The 22,269-nt window shown below is 34.4% G+C and overlaps 1 protein-coding gene across 37 annotated transcripts in view; it reads right to left on the bottom strand.

Annotated features, from left to right (window-relative positions):
• Positions 1–22,269, bottom strand: part of LOC127860029 (uncharacterized) — a 326,167-nt gene that overhangs the window by 49,696 nt on the left and 254,202 nt on the right. For 36 of the 37 annotated variants that reach the window (XR_008039573.1, XR_008039574.1, XM_052397751.1 and 33 more), the window contains 8 exons: positions 21,436–21,589; positions 20,916–21,159; positions 9,266–9,839; positions 8,717–8,822; positions 8,136–8,263; positions 6,037–6,157; positions 5,420–5,579; positions 3,220–3,349 (listed from right to left, as the gene is read on the bottom strand). Coding sequence is in view for 35 of the 37 variants with exons in the window: in XM_052397751.1 (XP_052253711.1) it covers positions 3,220–3,349; positions 5,420–5,579; positions 6,037–6,157; positions 8,136–8,263; positions 8,717–8,822; positions 9,266–9,839; positions 20,916–21,159; positions 21,436–21,589 (1,617 nt within the window). In the remaining 2 variants the exon portion in view is untranslated. The remainder of the gene's footprint in view (positions 1–3,219; positions 3,350–5,419; positions 5,580–6,036; positions 6,158–8,135; positions 8,264–8,716; positions 8,823–9,265; positions 9,840–20,915; positions 21,160–21,435; positions 21,590–22,269) is intronic. The other variant, XM_052397747.1, reaches the window with a different exon arrangement.

Below are 22,269 nucleotides of genomic sequence, written 5' to 3'. Positions count from 1 at the left end.
TAAAACTATTCATCATGATTTTCGTCGTTGGTTTTATTATTGTATCAATTGTAAGCTGTAACATTGCCAGTTATTGTTGACATTTATTCAAAATGTGCGAATAATATTTCCCCTAAATGTGTCATGAATAATAATGCTTAGTTGTATTCAGTAAAATATTACATGACTTTGTGAGGTTGGGATAAATTGTTAAAAGGTATTATACCCCCTTTACCATTGGTAATGGGGCTAAATAGGACTTACTTTGTCGGTCTGTCTGTCGGTCTGTCCCGAAATCTTGTCCGGGCAATAACTATGTCGTTCATTGTGAGATTTTAAAATAATTTGGCTCATTTGTTCAACATCATTGGGCGGTTTTGTCGCGCGAAAGAATTACGTCGATATCTCCAAGGTCAATGCCACACTTGGAGTTCAAAGGTTAAAAATGGCCATAGATGTATTGTCTGGGCCATAACTATGTCGTTAATTGTGAGATTTTAAAATCATTTGGCACATTTGTTCAACATCATTGGACGGCGGGCATGTTTTTCAAGCCACGGAAACAATTATTAAACTCATCCAAGATTTTAATCGGCAAGAATGTAAGAATCCTCATTAGACTTCACTTACCTGGGCAACTTATGTTCTCAACCTTATAAAATATTTAAAACAACTTAAGTGTGGCTCATTAAAGAAACATACTTAAAATTTTACATCAATTTGTTTCAAGCGGTGCAAGAGCAGAAGTTGTTTCAAAACAAGAGGGCCATGATGGCCCTGAATCGCTCACCTGACTCATTAAGATCAGATGAAAACTATGACCTCTATTGTCTACTCAATGTTTTTCTATGATTTGACCTAGTGACCTAGTTCCTGACTCTAGATGACCAAAATACAATCCCAATCCAGATTTCATCAAGATAAACATTCTGACCACAGTTCATAAATATTGGATGAAAACTGTGACCTCTATTGTCAACACAAGGTTTTTCTATTTATTTGACCTAGATTTTTACCCCAGATGACCCAAATACAATCCCACCCAGATTTCATCAAGAATTCTGACCAAATTTCATAAAGGTTGGATGAAAACTGTGATCTCTAATGTCTACACAAGGTTTTTCTATTATTTGACCTAGTGACCTAGTTTTTGTCCCCAGATGATCCAAATAAAATCCCAACCCAGATTTCATCAAGATAAACATTCTGACCAATTTCATAAAGATTGGATGAAAACTGTGACCTCTATTGTCTACAGAAGGTTGTTCTATTATTTGACCTAGTGACCTTGTTTTTGACCCCAGACGACCCAAATACAATCCTAAACCGGATTTCATCAAGATAAACATTTTGACCAAATTTCATCAAGATTGGATGCAAACTGTGACCTCTACTTTCTACACAAACAAATTGTTGACGGACGGACGCACGGACACACGCAGGCACGCACAACGGACGCCGGACATCACACGATCACATAAGCTAACCGTGTTACTTCATGACAGGTGACCTATAAATATGTGTCGGAGATAAACATGAACAGTTGTGGTTAAAATCCCATAGAAACAAGGGCTGTTTGTAAAACATGCATGCCCCCCCTATATGGGCTATAAGTTGTAGTAGCAGCCATTGTGTGAATACGTTTTTTGTCACTGTGAATGGTGGCGGTGGTGGTGGTGGTGTAGTAGTAGTAGTAGTAGTAGTAGTAGTAGTAGTAGTAGTAGTAGTAGTAGTAATAGTAGTTGTAGTAGTAGTAGTAGTAGTAGTAGTAGTAGTAGTAGAAGTAGTAGTAGAAGTAGTAGTAGTAGTAGTAGTAGTAGTAGTAGTAGTAGTAGTAGAAGTAGTAGTAGTAGTAGTAGTAGTAGTAGTAGTAGTGGTAGTAGTAGTAGTAGTAGTAGTAGTAGTAGTGGTAAAAGTAGTAGTAGTAGTGGCAGTAGTAGTAGAAGTAGTAATAGTAGTGGTGGTGGTGGTGGTGGTCGTCGTCGTAGTAGTAGTAGTACTAGTAGTAGTAGTACTAGTAGTAGTAGAAGTAGTAGTAGTAGTAGTAGTAGTAGTAGTAGTAGTGGTAGTAGTAGTAGAAGTAGTAGTAGTAGTAGTAGTAGTAGTAGTAGTAGAAGTAGTAGTAGTAGTAGTAGTAGTAGTAGTAGTAGTAGTAGTAGTAGTAGTAGTAGAAGTAGTAGTAGTAGTAGCAGTAGCAGTAGCAGAAGCAGTAGCAGCATTACAAGACCAATACTTAAGAATGATCAAATGGGAAAAGGTAACCTAGCACTGGCAGTAAATATGGGGCTCATTTACAGGTCAGATTTGGAATCTCTGCTGTTAAATGAGATTTTACATGAATTAAAGGGAGGCAAATCTGTAATAAAAAGAACATGCATAAACCGTAGTTGTTTCCCTTGTTTTAACCATTCTAAATCCTTACAAGATTGGAAAGAATTGGATGAAAAATTTGGACTTTATTGCATAAACACCATTTTCTCAATTCAAGGGGAGGTAATTCTGTACTTCATGGACCAATAATGCTCATTTTTTGTAGGGTTCGTGTCCTCATTGATATAAAGACACTGTGCAAATTTGGAAAGGATCGGACAAAAAATGTGGAAGATTTTTTAAAGTTTTCACAAAATAGGCAAAAACGAATAAACATGCAAAGTTCAACGAGCTCCTGCGGCCATGTTTTTTGACGAATCAAATTTCTTTGAACAACTTTTTCAGGGGAGCCTTCAAAGGTCGTCCCTGTGAAATTTTTTGAAAATCTGATGAGCGGTTTCTGACAAGAAGATTTTTTTAAGGTTTTTACCATATATGGTCATGGCGGCCATCTTGGTTATGTGATCATTTTTTTTTTAACAATTCTTTTGTCCCATGACCTAGGGATGCTCCACATGAAATTTAGTTAAAATTGGCTCAATGGTTTAGTAGAAGATGTTTACAAATTGTTTACAGACAGACGGACGGACGGACGGACGCCGGACGCTGAGTGATCACAATAGCTCACCCCGAGCTATCGCTCAGGTGAGCTAAAAAGTAATGACTGGACAAACTGACGACTGATGTTACAGTCTCCCAGACGTTTCTTATGATCACTATGAATACAACGCACTTTAGTACATTGAAAGCTGAGCGCAAATAGACTTATAAGCACTGACATTCAGTCTTGCGGACTGATCAACTGTAGTTATCGCTGCCCTATTTATTTGCACAGCATATTTCAAATAGAAGATACAAGGAAATGACTACCTCTGTGACAGCCTTAATAGTTGCTGAAATCTGCCAGAAAGCATCTCCGTCCACTGCAAGCCAATCATTGTAGATAAAAGTCCAGCTGTTCCTGGTCTGCACATCACGGACATTCACATGGTTCAGGTACCTGAGACAATTAACAGGAATGTACGCCTTGTTCAGACAGGGGAGTGTAGTAATATACAGCTGGAACTGTTGAGGGAATGTTAAAAAAATATGTACGTTGTTTATATATATGAAAGATAAATAAATGAGTGAGCAAACATACACCTTGTTCTGGTGAGGGAGTGTAAAGGGTGTGTAACAAATAACAAGAGCACCGAATAGCGGGTGCAGCCCGCTCATCTATTTTTTTTCTGTTTAAAGGTGAAGGGATCTATCTCACTACTTCATTCAAAAAGGAGGGAGTGGTGGGGGTGGAGAGGGGTTTATAGTGTGGGTGTGTGGTCATATATTACGTTCCAAAAATAAGAAAATAGAATAGGGGGAGGAATTCTTGGGTGGGATGGTTGGACGGTCTTTCAAAAATAAAATAATAAAAATTAATATTTTTGTTATTTTAACCATTTTTCAAAATAATATTTTTTTGGGTGGGGGGATGGGGGGGGGGGGTGAGAGTGGGCTATATAGTGTGAGGGTGTGGTCGTTTATTAGATGATCTTTCAGAAATAAGAAAAAATGGTAAAACATTTTCTTGGGGGGGGGAGGGGAGGATTCTGGGCGGAGCGTTTGGGATGATTTGGGTGGAGTCTATTGTGGTATGTCAGGTAAGTGTTGTTTTGTCAACGAATGAATAAAATCTGATCATAAATAAAGAAGTTATGGAAATTTTAGCAAAATTTAATAACTTTACATTGAGTCACGGTCATTCAAAGGTCAAGGTCAAATTTAACTTGCCAGGTACAGTACCCATTATAGCATCAAAGTATTTGAAGTTTTAAAGAAATAGCCTTGATACTTTAGAACTTAAAGAGGATCTTAACATAACATTAAAAAATATATTCAAAGCTACTAAGTAAAAAAGGGCAATAATTCCGTCAAAATGCCAAACAGAGTCATGCAACTTGTCCTGTACAGTCCCCTTATGATAGTAAGCGAGTGTGTTCCAAGTCTGAAAGCATTAGCTTTGATACATCAGGAGTAAAGTGGAACAAAATACAGAACTTAACGAACTTTTCAATTTTCAAAATATAAAGGGGCCATAATTCTGTCAAAATACCAGTCAGAGTTACATAACTTTGCCAGCACAGTACTCTTATGATAGTTACTAAGCGTTGCAGGTATGAAAGCAATAGCTTGGATACTTTAGGAATAAAATGGACCTAAACACAAAACGTATCCAATTTTTCAATTTTCTTAGTATAAAATGGGGGACATCATTTGTCAAAATGCCAGACAGAGTTATCTGACTTTGCCTTTCTAGTCCCCTCATGATAGTAAGTGTACCAAGTTTGAATGCAGTAGCTTTGATACTTTTTGAGAAAAATGGACCTAAACCCAAAACTTTACCGGACGCCGAAGCAGACGCCGACGCTGAGGTGATGACAAAAGCTCATATTAAAAAAAAATAGATGAGCTAAAATAACTAGTTAATAAACGAAGAGAGTGAAGCAAATCATTGATAATTTAATTTACAATTGGTGCAGGTGAGTCAGTGAAACCAAATCTAGACCTGGTTCAGATATCGGAGAGAATGAACGACAAAAAATGTGATTGAGTTTACAAGAATTAATATACATCTGGTTAATATACCTGAAAGTACAAGTATAACATCTGGTTCAGATGTGAGACTGCAAAACACAGCAAATGTTTCAGATCTGACCGAGTGAAATAGTAAAGGTAGTGTGTAGAAGAATAAAATTCTGGTAGAGATTGGAGAGTGTAGAAAAATGTATTATTAAGCTCAGATATTATTTTCAATTAAAGCTTATTCTTTGTTGAAAACCAATGTGTTGCCAATAATTATTTTTTCTTGCAGTATATAGAAAAAAGTGAATGTACCCAGATCCTGTCAAAACAGGCTAAATTATGTTCTGAAATCAGCCGGGTAAAGAATATTAAAAGTACAAGAATAATCAAAATATTGAAATATATGAGAGAGTGAAATAATATGCAGCTCGTTCAGGTGAAGTAGTGTGAAAGAATATTCACCTGGTTCAAAGCGTGTCGACTTATGATTACTTATGAAAGCTCATACCATTGTGGGCTATCACCAGTACCATCGTGCCAAAGTGTGACAGACTTTATATTTCCGAGACATTTTGTTGTGGTGATCAGGAACCAGTCTTCGTAACCTGCCTGGAAACACTGTCTGCCTGCATGTGTAAGGCACTTCCTTCCACTAACACCCTCAGAGCCTTTTGATAATATACCGATGCAAATGTTAGACAACAAGTAACTTATGATGATTTATTTACATATTAGAGAAACAACTCATTTCTTGTATGCTTTTTAATTAAAATAATAAAGTTCTGATTGGAAAAAATAGCAATAATCTTTGTATTTTAACAAGAGACCAATGAATTTTACCATTTGTTGCAATATTTTACCGTTAACTTAGCCATGTAGAAGTTAACAATTTCACTATTCAAACAACCTTAGCCGGTCAAAAGTTTCATACATATATTGCTATGTCAGTTACGACAATAGTTGGCAATTCATAGAAAAGACAATATAGTAATTTTAATTTGTACCAGAGAAATCGCATCAAATGTTTAAATGATATAATTGTTGTTAATTCACATAACAAAATTTGATAGTCGAACAGTTTCCCTCAAGAAAATTTCAAACTCTCTTTGGAACTACACTACGCACCCGTCATATTGATGTAGACATTAGCAGTGGTTCCTGCTTGTTTCCACCAACCCGTGACGATGCACACAAGATATAGGTACTCTTCAGATTGTAGATTGTCTTTACAATTTACCACCCCAACCTAAAAAGATGCAAACATTAATAAACGCTCCGAGGTCGATAACAGATGCTCCCAAAACAGGGCTTTGACACCCATCACTCAATCCTTTAATGCCGTATCAAACGGAAACAAATTTTACACTTATTGTCACAGTAACCATGACCTTTGAACTTTCCACCCCAATTTCAATAGTGGTCTTCTACTGTCCAAGTCAAAAGCACATGTGAAGTATCAAGCCAATAACAGCACAGTAAAAACATGCCAAATGTTCAACCAAAGAGACAGTTATAATTAAACACATTTTATTTAACCACTAATATTCTGTTTTAAAGTGAATATTTAGAAAAGGCTTATACGCTTTAAATGCGTAAATATTGAAAATATTATACTTGTCAAATATAAATCTTTACTTTACATTTTAGAACAATAAAAAATCTATATGATATCCAATCAAGTCTTCTATTCGGAGTTTCATTTTGGACAAGCATAGTGAAGTAAAAGTTTCAACGATAGCAAAGGAATATAGTTAAGAAGGTTTTCCAAATGGTGTGCATGAATTCAAGCTTTAAAACGTGGTTACACAAAATGCAATCCTTGAAAGGATATTTGATCGATATCACACAACTATATATTGATACTTATTAACCTTTTAATTACAGTTATATTATCATATCCAACAGAATTTCAAAACCTTTTTGGGTAGATGTGTTAAAAAGTTTCTCACTTTATCTCACTTTATAGTGGTAAATAAGAAATAAACCAACAATGACTCTTGTTAAATCCCCATTTTTTATAATCCAAATATATTAAAATGAAATAAAAGGATTTTTATGTCATGGTTCGGTACTTGAATTCATTGTATAGTTGATATATTTAAAAAAAACAACCTTTATTTCAGTTTATGAATTAAAAAGAATTAGTTCAAACATATTTTATTTCCAAAATAATCACAAAAGTACAAAATATACATAGAAATTAGAAAAAATTGAATTGAATGTTTAATTTGAACATAAATTGTATTAATTGCCGAGGGGTGATAAGAGCAAAAAGTTTTAAATTTATATTGGCTATCTTGCCCTACTCAACAAATTATCAAACACTTTTGGCCGAAATTAAAACAAATCATACTAAAAAAAAGAATCTGGTGCAAAGAAGACTATACACCATTTTAAATTAAAACACTGGGCAACCAACATGAGCAAATAATAGCCAATCATGTTTAAGTTCATTGGTTTCAATACAGATTAATTCACATCATAGTTGGAACGTAGTCTTTTGAAAAAAAAGAAGAAAATTACTGATGATCCATTATGCATGGACATGGACATATCGCAAACAAAGTGAGAAAAAATTAGAACATTTATTCTGGGATTGTCAGATATCCAAAGCAATAACTGATGAAATGTTACCAGTTCAATATTTTCCATCCATTAATATGACAATTTTCCAACTTGGACATTCAACAAAATCTGCAAGAGTCATAACTAATATTATTTTGTTTGTTAAGCTATACTTGTACAAGTTTAAAATGAATAAATGCTTTCCATGCATGCCAGGAGCCAAGAAAAACACAAAATATTAATATTATAACTTGAGAAAAATATCAATTTCTAAAATTAATTAAGTATCCTTTGACAGTGAATGGGAAATGTTTAATACTATTGTCTCACAAACTGAGAATTTTAATTTGATGATTGTTGTTGGTTATTACATCTTTATATACAAAACTATTTATAGGTAACTGTTACTTAAAATAACTAAATTAAATTAAAGTTTCTTAAAATATAATAATATGCACCTATACTTGTTTATCAACGCCTTTTCATCTGATATTACACATTTATATATATCATGTTTGTCTGTATACACTGGAAAATGTCTTAGTTTCTGTTTATACTTCTTGGATGCCTAATAATTATCTAGATCTTGTGCTCTCGCCAAATAATAAACAAGTTAAATGCAGATAATGATTATAACGGAATAATACTTAGACTCTTACCCGCTCCAAGTCCTTTTTGTCCGAGTTGCGCGCCCAGTAGAGCAAGAAGAAGTACAAGACCCAGACAAGGATCACAGTCGTCACAAGCACAGGGTTCTCAAAAAACGTGATGAACAATACCGCATCACCTGTACAGAGCGGGAGTTATTTAGCTAGCACAATAGTGTTACTATAAGAAAATGATTCTTAAGTACTGGCCGGTTAATTATCTTATGCATCATTTATTCAGTAGTTACACTTTTTTATTTATTTATACTATGACATCAGCATGAGATTAGTACCTTGATTTAATTTTATTGAGGCTTATTATGCAGTCAACGTGGTATATTTTTTATTAAAACATTTAAAGAAAAATCACCTGTTTTCTTTTGGTTGTAATTTTATATCCATATTGTATTCTAAATTAAAACACAAAAGTACCACAATAAACTTAAATAAAACAATATACTGAAATAAATGTTATTATGCAGCACAATCATTTACATTTAACTCATATTATTTTATGTATATTAAGTTTATAATATTAAGCATATTTATTTTACTGCTATATTAAGTTATATGCTATTTCTTAACTTACACACCAAAAGGATCAATGAAGATTGAAGCCATTTGCACAGATCCCGAAAACGATGACAAGTGAGTTGTTATACACTCGTATGATGTATCATTCGCATTGGAAAGTGAAACCTATAGATTTGAACACAATATTCAGTATATGACACGTTTATAAGATATATTTATTTTTATTGAACAAAAAGGACCAATCAAGGGCCTGAGTTGATCACCTAAGATAACAAATAACTTCCATTTGTATAAGTGTTTATAATGGATGGATGAATTTCACCTCAGCAGATGCAGTAATCTAATTGTAGTAAATGTTTAAAACTATTGCATTATTTTTCTAAGGAAAAATATTTGACATATTCTAAAATTCAATTTTAACTCAATTTTACTGACAGAATAACGGAGTCGCAAAATAAAAGGATGAGGTCACCACTTTGAAGAGTATAAAATAAACAATAAAATATTAAGCTATAATGTATAACCATATTAATAAAAATTTGAATTCATTGGCAACTGTAACATGTATATTTATATTGAAGCATTCTTGATGAAAACAAAACACACACCAACTGCCCCACCTGAAGTCCATTAGATGTCCAATCTTCTATCTCTTCATCCCAGTATAAACACCCAAGGCTGTTCACAGACACTGAAATGTTTACCTCTACTTCTGCAAAGCATAGGATAGCTGTTTGATTACCGAGGCACTCTTTGTTTCTTTCTGAAATAATCTCTCTCACCTCCGCAATGTCGATGTCGAGACCCACTCCAATATGAAGATATGAGCCTGTTTTGTTGAGCTTTTCATCAGAGTTGTACATGGTCAGCAAAATTTGCTTTATGCTATTCTGGTTAGTTTGTGTCTTATTCATGGTTTTGATCATGTGTGTTTCCTGCAACACAGCTAAACAGTGGTGACTGACATTAACAAGACCTCTTTCATTACAGTAATCGTATATTTCCCAGCACTCACTAACGTTTGCAGAACAGCAACGACCAAGATAAATTGAGCAGAAGAACGCACAGTTCTTGAATTCAAAGGCATCGCCAAACATAGTTGTATTCTCGAATTCTGCCGTCATGTCCTCATCGGAGTGCAAACCATACAGGTTGTCAATTATAGGAATGTCACTTGGATACCTGGAAAATAATGGTTAATATCAGTATATCTTTGTATTAATTGCCTTGTATTAATCTTTCAGTCAATAATGACGGTCCGTTTTCCTTCTCAAATTTGGCTCTGCAAAGCCTAGCCAATCATTCTAACATCTGAATATATGTTTGTAGAAACTACAGGAAACATTATTGCGGCGAAATCTGACCTCATTGGATATGTGTGCAAGAAGGAGGGATTGATCTAAACAAACACTCAGATGTCCGCAAATTTTTGCAGCTATAAGAGACTAGTAGTCAACTTTTAAGGACTAGGCATAGATATGCCTACCCTATATTGAACTCAATGCTTGATAGACAAGTTTAAAAAAAAATAATTAAGCCTGACCTGTGATCTTGAATAGACAATCCATGAATCGATAAATTTGCCGCCGCCATATTGGCTATCACGTGACCCCGCCGCGATCTTGGTACTGAAGAATGTGACAGATAACAGTGTTCTACATGGGTGACATGTAGAACTCTGTTATATGTCAAATTCTTCACGTATTGTTTAAGGCCGAATTTTCTGTATTTTTTTAAAAGAAATCCTTTCATTAATGCCTTTGCTTATAACACAATTATTTCTTTATTGAATTTTATTATTCGAAGAAAATTATAAAGGTCATTTCCGCAGTCTGAAGTAAACTTTGTGATTTTTAGCGTAAATAATTCCGCAGATGTTAATTAGCGAAATTTTTAAAGATTTATGACCGAGATATACAATTTCTTTGAAAATCAGATATCTGCCTTTAATTAAAACATTATTATTTCTTTAAAAAAAAAAATCATATAGTTCCAGATATACCCATTACGAACATGTATTTTATTCAATACCGAGATATGTTATTTATTGAATAGTACATATCATTGTTTTTCTAAAGATTTATTATTTCTTTATTAATAATTCTTATTAAAGTATCATTTTTAAGGTAATGTAAAAGCTCTAGCTGAAATAAAAATAGATTTTTACTAAAATTGGTCCGGATATATTTATAAGCGAAACTTTTTATGTAGAGGCAAACTTTTCTTATTAAAAAGTAAATGGTTAAGTCTTGCGATTGAGGAACGAAAGTCTTCCTTCAGTGGGAGACGATGTCCCAATGGTGGATTAAAAGTGTTGATTGGTATGTTTGTGACACCATATAATCTCAACATGTGTAGATGCTGTTATTAAGGTAGCGCACCCGTAATGGGCACCTATCCAAATATAATATAATCTATTATTTTCTTAATCAGCATCATTTCACTGAACTACATGCAAATTGTTAGGTAGGCTTTCCATGCTTAAAAAAATATACTGATTTTTTCAAAACCACCCCCACACTCGGCTTTGTCAAGTTTATGTGCACCCTGAGGTAAATGAAAGTTCAATATTTCATCCAGATTTCCAAATATAGGCATGCAGTTGGTGTGTACAGATGCAGAAAAGGTGTTTAAAGTTTAAACAAGATGATACAAGTTTTCTTTTAAAGCCATTAATTTTTTACAACTTGTTATCTATGGAAGAGCGCCATGAAATGTAAGTGGTTTCAGGCCACGTAGAAATTGGGTTGGTTAAAAACAAAGTGTCATACAATTCAAAATAGTATCATTTAACTAATGTTTTGAACTTATTTTTAATAGATACACTATATACAGCAAAAATCAAAGAAATAGATAGATTTACCATTTACTTTTCGAAATAAAAATAAAAATGCAACATGCATGGTTCGTATTTTTAGCAGTAAATCGCCCAATTTAGCTATAACGTTGTTTTAAATTTAATAATTGAAGAATGTGCATCAAAATTGCAAAATATTTAACAATAAACATAGCGTATATGCCATATTAAATCAAATTACGTTAGAAAATAAATAAAACGCGTCGCAAAAAAAGTATACGTCGTCGACAGGATTCGAACCTGCGCGGGAATATCCCAAAAGAGATCTAGTATAACGCCTTAACCACAAGGCTACGGCACCTAATATTAGGCTCTTCAATCTTTCGAAGAAATCGCGGAAATCATTAGGGGTGCGCTACCTTAAGATAAGGTACAATGCGTCACCTTCTAATAACATGTCAAATGACAATATAGTCCATATTCATGCTGAGATTTATAAGAGACGTAGATCTTCGTTCCTGGTTTTATGACTCTTAAACAATGCAGATGGATCTGATAACAATATTAATTTAAAAAAAACGAACAGTAATATGATTATTGTATCGATAAAACAGAAACCATCTAAATCTTCAAATATATTTAATAAAATCCCGTCACTTCGTTTTATTGTTCAAGGACCTATACACACATAAAGGTCCCTGCAGTGTTCGTGCGTACCAAGATGGCGGCGCGAGGGGCGGTAATCCGGGAGTAATCGATTTCTCGGATTGTCTATATGACCAACTGGTTTGAGCGGTTGATATCTGATATTGGGGAATTAACCATATATTTATGGACATAACCAAATCAAGGACAGAACCACTAATCGTTTAATTCTTTTTATGTAATACACATTCTTTCGTCTAACTCTTATTCCTAACTGGAATGATGCATGCTTTTTTGGCAAAATATGAATATGCTACGGAACTGTCAAATAATATAGGTCTGCATAATAATTAATTTTTAAACTGTTAACGTATTTGTACCCGATTATTTGAAAAAAGTATTTATATGGCATATGGTTTCCAAAAAGTAGACAAGTTTAAGGTTTGATTTTTTTCTAAAGATTCTTAACCAAATAAGCCTTTCTAGGTTTTGTACTTCACTTTATTATTATTTTGGTTCCAGGTCTTAATTAAACCTTTGCTTTTGTAAAAGAATAACATAATGTATTCTGGGAGAAGAAGAAAATGCCCAATGAGTGAACCAAGTTTCTTGTCATCACCCAATAGATAAAAGTTCGAGCTGTGCCATAATTTCCGCAATAACAGACTCATCAGACACAGTGTTTCAGATTGGATCAGCCCTTCGGATTTTGTCAGATAAAATGTGTAATTGACCGAAGAAATTAATTTCAATCTGACTGACAGCCAGCCCAGCAAAGTTATGTAACACATCATCCTCAACCAATTGAAAAGCAAGACCTTCTGGCGGAAAAAGCAGGCTGGATTCATCGCTGGGCGGATCACAGTGGAACATATTTTCAACTGAAATCATCAGTGGGAAATACCTGCATTACCAACATGAGCCTTTTTATGCAATCGTCTTTAAGAAAGCTTTCGACCGCCTATGGCAGTTCCTGAGAGGAATCAACACTGACGATGGTCTGGTGCAAGTCGTCTTATTACTATTAGAAAACGCCAGCAGTTCCGTACCGCTCAATGGACAAAATGTTGAGTTCTTCAGGATATCATGGGGGTCCTTCAGCAATCTCTGCTCTCTCCCGTCCTGTATAATTTGTTCGTTTTGAAGATAATGCAGGAGACCCTCCACAACTACCACATCTCTATCCCAATCAGTGGAAGACACATCTTCAACTTTTGATACGCTGACCATATTGAAATCATTAATGGCACCAGCAGTTAAATCAAAGACTTCACCAACAGACTATGAATAAGCAGGAGCATACGGGTATGAGGTCTGCAAGGAGCAGTCAAAGATCTTAGTGAACAGCATAACAAAAACTCATTGCAAACATCACCATGAACCGCGGGAACTTGAACGAGTGACCAGCTATAAGTACTGCTGAGGTCTGAATAGGAATTGCCATGGCAACCGTTGCCAGACCAAGCAGATGGGGGACAAAAAGCGCTCTCCCCATCTACAGGCTCGTAAATAGCCTAGTAGTCGCCACCCTACTGTTAGTTTGTGAGACATGGACGATTCACGCAAAAAATAACGCAGGGTACAGGCATTTGAACGCAAGTGCATCTGAAGATTGATCCACACCTTCTAAATAAAACACGAGACCAACGAATCAATCCGGAACATTACCGCCTCGCTTGATGACCCACAAGAGCCCCTCCTATCGATCGTCAAACTACAAAGGCTGGCTTTGTTTCGACAAGTCACCGGGATCGATTTTCTGTGCAAGACTATTCTCCCTCCCTCTTACATTTGGGACAAGTTTCATGACCATCCTTGAAAGGGTTCAAGGAGATATGTAAGGACATGAACATGCGGGTTTTCACCTTTTACCTTGAAGTTTTATGACACTCCTTCAAAAGGTTTAAAGAAATATGGAAGGAAATGACAACGCAGGTTGAAACCTTTTACTTTGAAATATGCCATTGACCCATAACCTTGATCTGGCATATCCGACTCATGCCTTCTGCATATCGTTTTAATATTCTTAATATATGAGGCAAATATCATTACAATATGACAATGCTTTTAAACGATTCTAGTTAACTCTCAGAAGAGACATATTCAAAAATAACCCTTTATCAGTTTTTCAGACATATTAACTCAACATGATGAAGTTGGGCGCCACGCTGATGTTTCTTCTCACAGAAGAAGTTATTTTAATGGATTTATTTGTGATACAATTGGTCAAAATAACGATTTTACTACATGAAAAATAGTAATTTTGAACGTGAATTACGTGGTATTTTTTATTTTCTGTTTGATTGTTTCACCAAAAGGTCTGAATAAAATGATGTTTCTCTTAAATTGGTGCCTGCAATTTCCGTTTATAGTTGGCTTCAATCATTTCTATTTGTTATTGTGTATATACTACAATTATATTCAGATTAAGTATTTTTTATTATTTTTTGAGATATAGATAATAATCAGAAGTGTTTCATTGGTTGAATAAAGTAGATCATAATCTCCTAGTATACAAACTTCTCAAACTTGGTGTTAATATCAATACTACTTCCTGGATTTTTTCTTTCTTAAAACATAGAACACAAACTGTAGTTGTTGAAGGTCATAAATCGAACTCAGCTCCGGTAATGTCAGGTGTACCCCAAGGGTCTGTACTGGGGCCCTGCTTATTTCTAGCTTACATTAACGACTTTCCAGACTCATTAAAAATAAGGACACGACTCTTCGCAGATGATACGGTTGTCTACCTCACTATAAATAAAGAAAATGACTGTAACACTCTTCAAAATGACTTATACAAATTAGAAAAATGGGAAGAAAACTGGTCTATGGAAATTATTCCTGATAAGTGTGAAGTGATAAGAATAACGAAAAAGAAAAAGATAATTAACTTCCCTTATAAACCTCATAATATAGAACATAAAACAACAGACAAAGCAAAATACCTTGGCCTAGCAATAAGCAATGATTTCAACTGGAAAACGCATATAAAAAACATAACAACTAAAGCTACTTATACACTAACATTAATCAAGAGAAATGTCAAAACAAATAATAATCAAATAAAAGAAACAGCGTACAAAACATATGTTAGACCGCAACTGGAATATTGTTCTTCAATTTGGCACCCATGGCAGAAAAACTTAACTTATCAATTAGAGAGAGTGCAAAGGTCAGCAGCATGTTGTGTTTTATGACTACCATTACACCAGTCGCGTTTCTCAGACGTTAAAGAAACTAAATTGTCACACTTTAGTACAAAGAACAATAAACACATCCTTGACACTACTCTTAATTGAAAATCATCTTATCTTATCTTACTTGACTATTTGGACCACCAACATCCCACAATTACAAGAAATCTTAATTTCCTGGTACCCTTCTCTAGATCCCCATATCATCAACATTTTTCCCCCAAGGACAATCAGGTATTAGAATGGCCTTCCATACAACGTTAAGGGCAGCACCAGCCTCAGTCAGTTTACTGCAGGTTTGACGACTGTCTAGAAATAAATGTTAATTTCTTGTTTTTATACTTTTATCATAAGTCAATGTAAATTTTTTGACATCACCCGTCACCATGTTATTTCGTATGTGACTTAACATCACTTTCATGTGCATAATGTATATATATTTTTAACACGTGACTTTAAACATTCCGATGTTCCCAGACAGTCGCCTTCCTGTCAGTCAGTTATTAACTGCAGGAAGTAACACAGCAGAAGTATAATAACTTTCGATCACGCAAGTGACATTTACTTTCCACAACTTTTTTCTTCATTGTTTCCCTTTTTTCGATTGTTGTATAACTTATATAATAGTGTTTAATTGTTCAATCATCAACAGAAGGCTAGCGCAATTGCAATATCTACCAGATGTCTCTGGTTCAAGGACCAGTATTTTAGTAAAAATAAATCTTGCTATTGTAATACTTTTTAAAGCAATAAATGAGTTAGTTCTAATAATTAATGAGATTTCTCAAAAGACGAACATACAAAACTTATCTGCATTAATCTAATTAAAAAAAAACAGTCGGTCGCTTACTGCCTTAGTGTATAATGAGAAACGTCAAACGTATTTTTTCGAGGAGAAGATATTTTCACGCCAGATATTGTGTTACATTTATTGGGGGCATCAATGGCTTTCTTGTATAAAATGTTCATTGTAATACCTCGAAAAATGTCGACTTGATTTGCTACACAAGAATCATACATGACATGCAACTGATATGATGTAAACTTAGTCCAGTAGTACATAACTCATAAATATGTGGATCATGAGCATGTCTGATATATCTACATATTATGGTGATAATATACTTAAAGTTCATTTACATCTCAGAAATGTATAGTTTTTTTTGCACGAACTTACAACATAGTATGCGGAAAAATCAGTGACCGAAATACTGACTCCAATAAACCTCATTAGATTTTTTGTTTTGAGGGTTGTACATATAATGTACTAACAATTTAGGTACACTATTTTGATACTTAGTACAAATCACTGTTACAGCATAGAAACAAGAACATTTAAACTTATAACATGACGATCTATTTATGACAGATGCTTTTCAGACATAACATGATGCAGAAGCACAATTTGACATGGCGCAAAATTATGCAACATTTACCCGTATAATAATCCAGCCACAACGGATCCACTACTGTTTTGTTTAATACAACTGAAAAAGACAATAAGTATTAAACACTTAATTATTGCCATTATGAATTGCATTGTATTGCGTGAATCCTCCGTGATTTAGAATTATCGTCGAGTGACCCAAAGTGAAGCCCTATTACGACGCCATTTTTGTTTTGCCACTGTTTGATACATAAGCCTAATCCGTGGACGTCATACAATTACCGATTGTATGCTACGCACAATTTACTTGAGTTGTTGTTCCTTATGTGAAAAAAAGCTGGTTCAAGAGTAAGATATCGTTGATTGGATTTGAAATTATGTATTTATTATGTATTCATCATCATGCAAAACTTTTTAACACTTTACACCTAATATTCTTTGCAAATAAGACCGTGGTAAATATACATCGCTATCGTCGGTAAAGCTCACAATTTTCTATCTAAAGAAACTTCAGCGAACAGTTTATATAGTATTGACAGACCTGTACGCTGAAGCGAACCCCATATCGAATGTCAACCAGAGTGGTAACATATTTATGTCACGCTATAAATCAAAGGCAGTTCATTTTCTTTGATACATTTCTTCACAAATTAGTGAATGACTATACATTACTGCATCGGGGCATATTTTAAGGTTCAAATGTTTCAAATGCATCTTACAATAGATGGAAATAACTCTCATCAGCCTGAAATTCACAATTTTGACGCCATTGTCGCTTTGTCGTGTGACGAGTTTTCATTTGGATTCTTTCGGATCGACCTTGCCATTTTTTGCTGAAATTGTAAACATTACTTTCGTTTTCTGAAATATATTATTTGTGATTTACAACTTACGTCTGGTGGATTAAAAGACTGATTTCAAAACGAACCAGGTAATTTTAAATAATGTGTACTTTGAGTTTGTATTTACACTACAATTTGTTTACAAAGCAAGCAAGATAATAATTAATATTCCGGGAAATGTCAAAAATGTCAATCTTTCCGATCAGGTGGTTGATTTGGGGTAATGACTGCATTTAAAAGCTGTTTTGAACCGGTCTTTGTTAACTGTAAACTTTTCGGGAATTTCTGGTTGACTTTCCCAAGGGGTTGGTCCATAACTTTAAAGTCGCTCCAGTCAAAAATCATAAAAAGCGAAGTTATAGCAGCCAGAACTAATATTTTTCATTCTGGCTCTGGATAGATATGTCGCAGGGCCTTTCGGCGTCGGCGCAATGGTAGGGAATGGTGTAAGTCCCACTGTAGGACAGTTGACCTGAAACTGCCAATTGTGTCTGCGCGAACTACACTTTCTTCCTTTCTTCCAGATTGTTCCACTCTATTATTGTCTTAGGGAAAAAGGATTTCTTATATAGTATGGGTTTGCACTTGATTGGTGTTGACCACTTAAGCGTTTTTGATTTTAATTTTTCAACAATGTTATCTGCTATAAAGTCTGAACAAGTCTTAGGGGTAATTATCCGTTTAGATTGCCTGACTGGGGTAAGGCAGGGCTGGTAAATTAACCACCTTATAGAAGAAGTCTCCGGTAATGAATCTCGCCGATTGTTTTTGGATCTTCTTAATTTTGTCATCGTCTTAATGAAGGTGTGGGTACCAGACAATATTTCAGGCATATTCGACAGGATTCAGGTTGCGTCTAAGAAAGCCAATTGTGGAATTTGCTTTTTTGGTGATTTATATGTTAGCTCCTATTTAAGTCTGCTGCTATAGTTACTCAGAGGTATGAGTTTTCTGGGGCTTGTTGAAGGATGTGGTCATCAAGCTGGTAGAATATTTAGGTTTTCTGGTTGACGGTTAGGATATAGCATTTTTTTGAGTTAAATCTCGTGTCCTATGTATTGGTCCAGATTTCTAGTTTGTTCAAATCTTACTGTAAGATTGTGTGGTCCTTGCGACTTCATAAGTCACGAGACTTTCATGGGACAAACCATAGTATACATAGACTTAGTTTTACTACGAAAAAGGTGTACGCGTTAAATTTGATTTGAAGTTTGGATATTTTAGGGGTTATACTAAATAAATTTTAACTTGCAAGATTAATATTTGTTATTGCATGTTATGTTTATTACTAATATTCATTTAATTATTACAATTGTAGGTTTCACAAAAAATACAGGTGCTATTCACCTACTTCCATGAACCAAACGTAGGGCAATGTGTTGCTGACAGGGAACCCTATTAAAACCACGACCAGAGAGTATGGCATACCAGAGGATGTTAGGTTCATTGCATACAGGGAAATGCATATGCATAAAACAAAAAGACAACGTAACAGAAATTGAGCAAAATTTCACAACCTGGACCTTCTGGAACTATTAAAGAATTATCACCTGTATTGATTAGTCTTCAGAGGATGACGCTGACACAGACGATTGCTGTGTGTGCAACCAATTCACGATCAAAGATGTTCATCTTAGTTTAACTGGTGTTATTGTAGTAAGTGGGTACAATGTTCTTGGTGAGGACATAAGGTACATCTAATATATTGTACCCCAGTGAGAAATTTGAGGAGGGTGATGAGTTTACTTACTGTGTTGGTGAGTAGTTAAACAAGATACAAAATGAATCTCTGTAACTTGTTGAAATCTTGTTAATGATTGATATGAATAAAATTGTAAACCTCACTTGATTTCATAAATTACAGATCCATATTGCTTTGACAGTTATACACATGTAAGTACAACACTCATGAGTTAATTTCCCATGCATTCAGTCTCCACAGGAGTGATATTTACATTGAAAGCAGGTAACCAATCAGAAGAGTCGTTTTAGGGCACTCTCAACAAATGGCAGCCGTTACAGTAGCATATGATCATTTCGTTTATCAACGAATTTTGGTTGATAACACAATCAATTGCATTTAAATAGTGTAAATAAAAGGTAAATGTGTAATGAAATAAAATATTAATGATCTATATCCCTAGTTTGAGCAACAAAACTTGAACAGACTGCTAAGAGGCACTCGAGGATAGCTTCAGACCATTGTTGCTTGAAAATATTCAAAGTTATTAATGAATAAAAATCCTCAAATATTGTGCCCTACTGTTTTGGATACACTGCACTATTATTATTGTCGAAAAAGGGAGCTAAACAGAGTACGGGCTTAGTGCTTTCAGTACCTTAAGGATTATTTCTGGCAGATGGACATTGTGTACACACCGGTCTCACTGACATGTGTACTAACGCGAAAGGAATTGTGGGTAGCACTTCTTTTACGAGTGAAACGTGAAAGCGTAAGTAGGTCAGGTAATAGTGCTTCTGATAATCGTTATCATTCTTAATAGAGGTTAAAAATCACATTTAAACATAACTAATTATCATTTCTTTAAACAACATTACGTTGTAAACACACAATACATAGCTTTTTTTCTGTAATTATTAACAATTTCATTCCTACGCAGAACTATTTTGGCGGAAGCATAATTCCCCAAACCAGGGGAAGGTGATGCGTCTTTGTATAGAGGTGACAATAACGTAGTGACGTCACCATCTATGTAACGAATGAGCAGATGGATTCTTGCAGTTATTTTCTTAAACGTAATTGTTCGCCGATGACGTCATACAAAGCGTTCTGATTGGCTGCGAGCAACAAGAGTACCGGTTCCAATATCAGAGCGCGGAATAGTATAAAGTTACGACAGAGTGGGAACGCTAACTTTTAGAATTGGAACTTTCTGCCAACAACCTCTAAATGTATGAAAGGAAAACTAAATATTACTATCATTTGGAAACTACAAACATTTCAACAACAAGACGGAGGATAGTTGGTGAATATTCATAATCGGGAACATTTTTAGATTGACGACTGCGTCTTACATTTTCTTACATTAAAACATTTACATAACTATAACAATAGGCTGATAGTTATTGATTAATTAATTTATTTTTAACTTATCGCTCAAACAGCTTTTAAAAGAATATTGTCCTGACACCAAACTTGAAGTACAAAATATAATAAAGTTTAGATGGTTCATCCATTTCGTCTGTTGTTTGTACACTGAGACAGTTAGAGTGTAATAGTTCGTAGATACTTGTTGCGGTCCGTCTAGGTACGGATTCGCATTACAATATAGTACTTTTATAATATATACTGAAAGAGGATGTATTAAAATAGGTAAAATATCAAACAGAAAACTCGCCAACACATAAACTAGTTCTATCAAAACTTACTTGAAGGGTTTGTCGAACACACTGCTTTTGTCCACAATTCTATTTTTACCAATTCCAAGATTAATAGATTTCACCTTTCCAGGAAGAGTAAAAATCATAGACAAAAGCATGTTCTTTTGAAGTGATACATGGAATGTGCCAACACAGGAGTGCGACATCTTAGGATATAAGGTCCACGAGGTATTTCGCTTAAGGATGTTGAGCCGGATTGGTATATTTTTCATTTGATTCGTGAGGCTTTTACCTGTTAGTGTACAACACAAAACTTTTTTATTTCTCAGTTTAGAAGTACTCTTAATAATATTCACATGTTAAATCTTATTTGTATTTTCTTTATGAGCATGCTTTTAAATTTGCACTTAAGGGAACTTATGTTCTCTAAATAATATTACTTCCAGTACCATCTGTTAAAGAAACAAGAAAACAGCAATAGTCTTACAATTTCATATGGCTTGATTAACATCCAAAAACAGATGTGTTGCTAACTAATAAAATCTAAAACACTAGCAAAAAGACTCACGTGTGATTGGTATTGTTATTCGAACTGGTTCCGTTAGATTGGACACATTTATTTTTTTGTTTTGTTCATCTTTAAAAGAAATAGACTGAACAGGCGTAGTAACCAAATCCGAGCTTTCCCCCCAGTTATATGGATTTTTCTGTATGTACAAATACTGTAATGAAATAAAATTGTTTGATTGTATAACAGTTTAAAATTATAATTGAATATAACTATGGCTGTTATGTTTTTCAAATATATTTCAAATATTCTCGTTTGAAACATAATATTTTGAAATATAATATTTAATAATAATTGGGCTTGAACGTTGTTAAACATAACCTGTTAGATCGTCAAACTAGTTTGTGATGACGTAGGCAAAGGTTAGAATTGCCTAGCGTTCAGAAACGCCATATCGGAAAAGTCATTTATCACATGATATTTAATGTTACAAACCATATTCTAGCTTTAAAAAGTTTGCAATACTAGTGCATCAAGAAATCATTAAGTAAGAATACGCTAATACTATGCAATTTACAGTACATCAGGATATGCAAACAACATCTACTTGGGCGATGAGTAATGTACATACGAAACATTTCTCAATAACATCATAAACAATACCATAACAGACATTAAGACTACAGACAATAAAAGGAAGTGAGAAAATGATATTTGTAACGAGAATGAAAATAAGTACAATTACGTTATGTTATCTACACAAAGAAAACATAATACCGGCCATATAAATGTTTGCAACAAGTTTTTTTCCCACAACTTGTTCGAAAATTTAATGAAGCGTTAAGTATAGAATTTCCCACGATTTCCATTAAGAATTTTGATGAAGAAAGCACA

Source organism: Dreissena polymorpha, chromosome 15 (genome assembly GCF_020536995.1).
Source record: "Dreissena polymorpha isolate Duluth1 chromosome 15, UMN_Dpol_1.0, whole genome shotgun sequence".
In the NCBI taxonomy this organism is placed as follows: domain Eukaryota; kingdom Metazoa; phylum Mollusca; class Bivalvia; order Myida; family Dreissenidae; genus Dreissena; species Dreissena polymorpha.
Note: the sequence above shows the minus strand (reverse complement) of the source record. Positions and strands in the feature narration are given on the sequence as shown.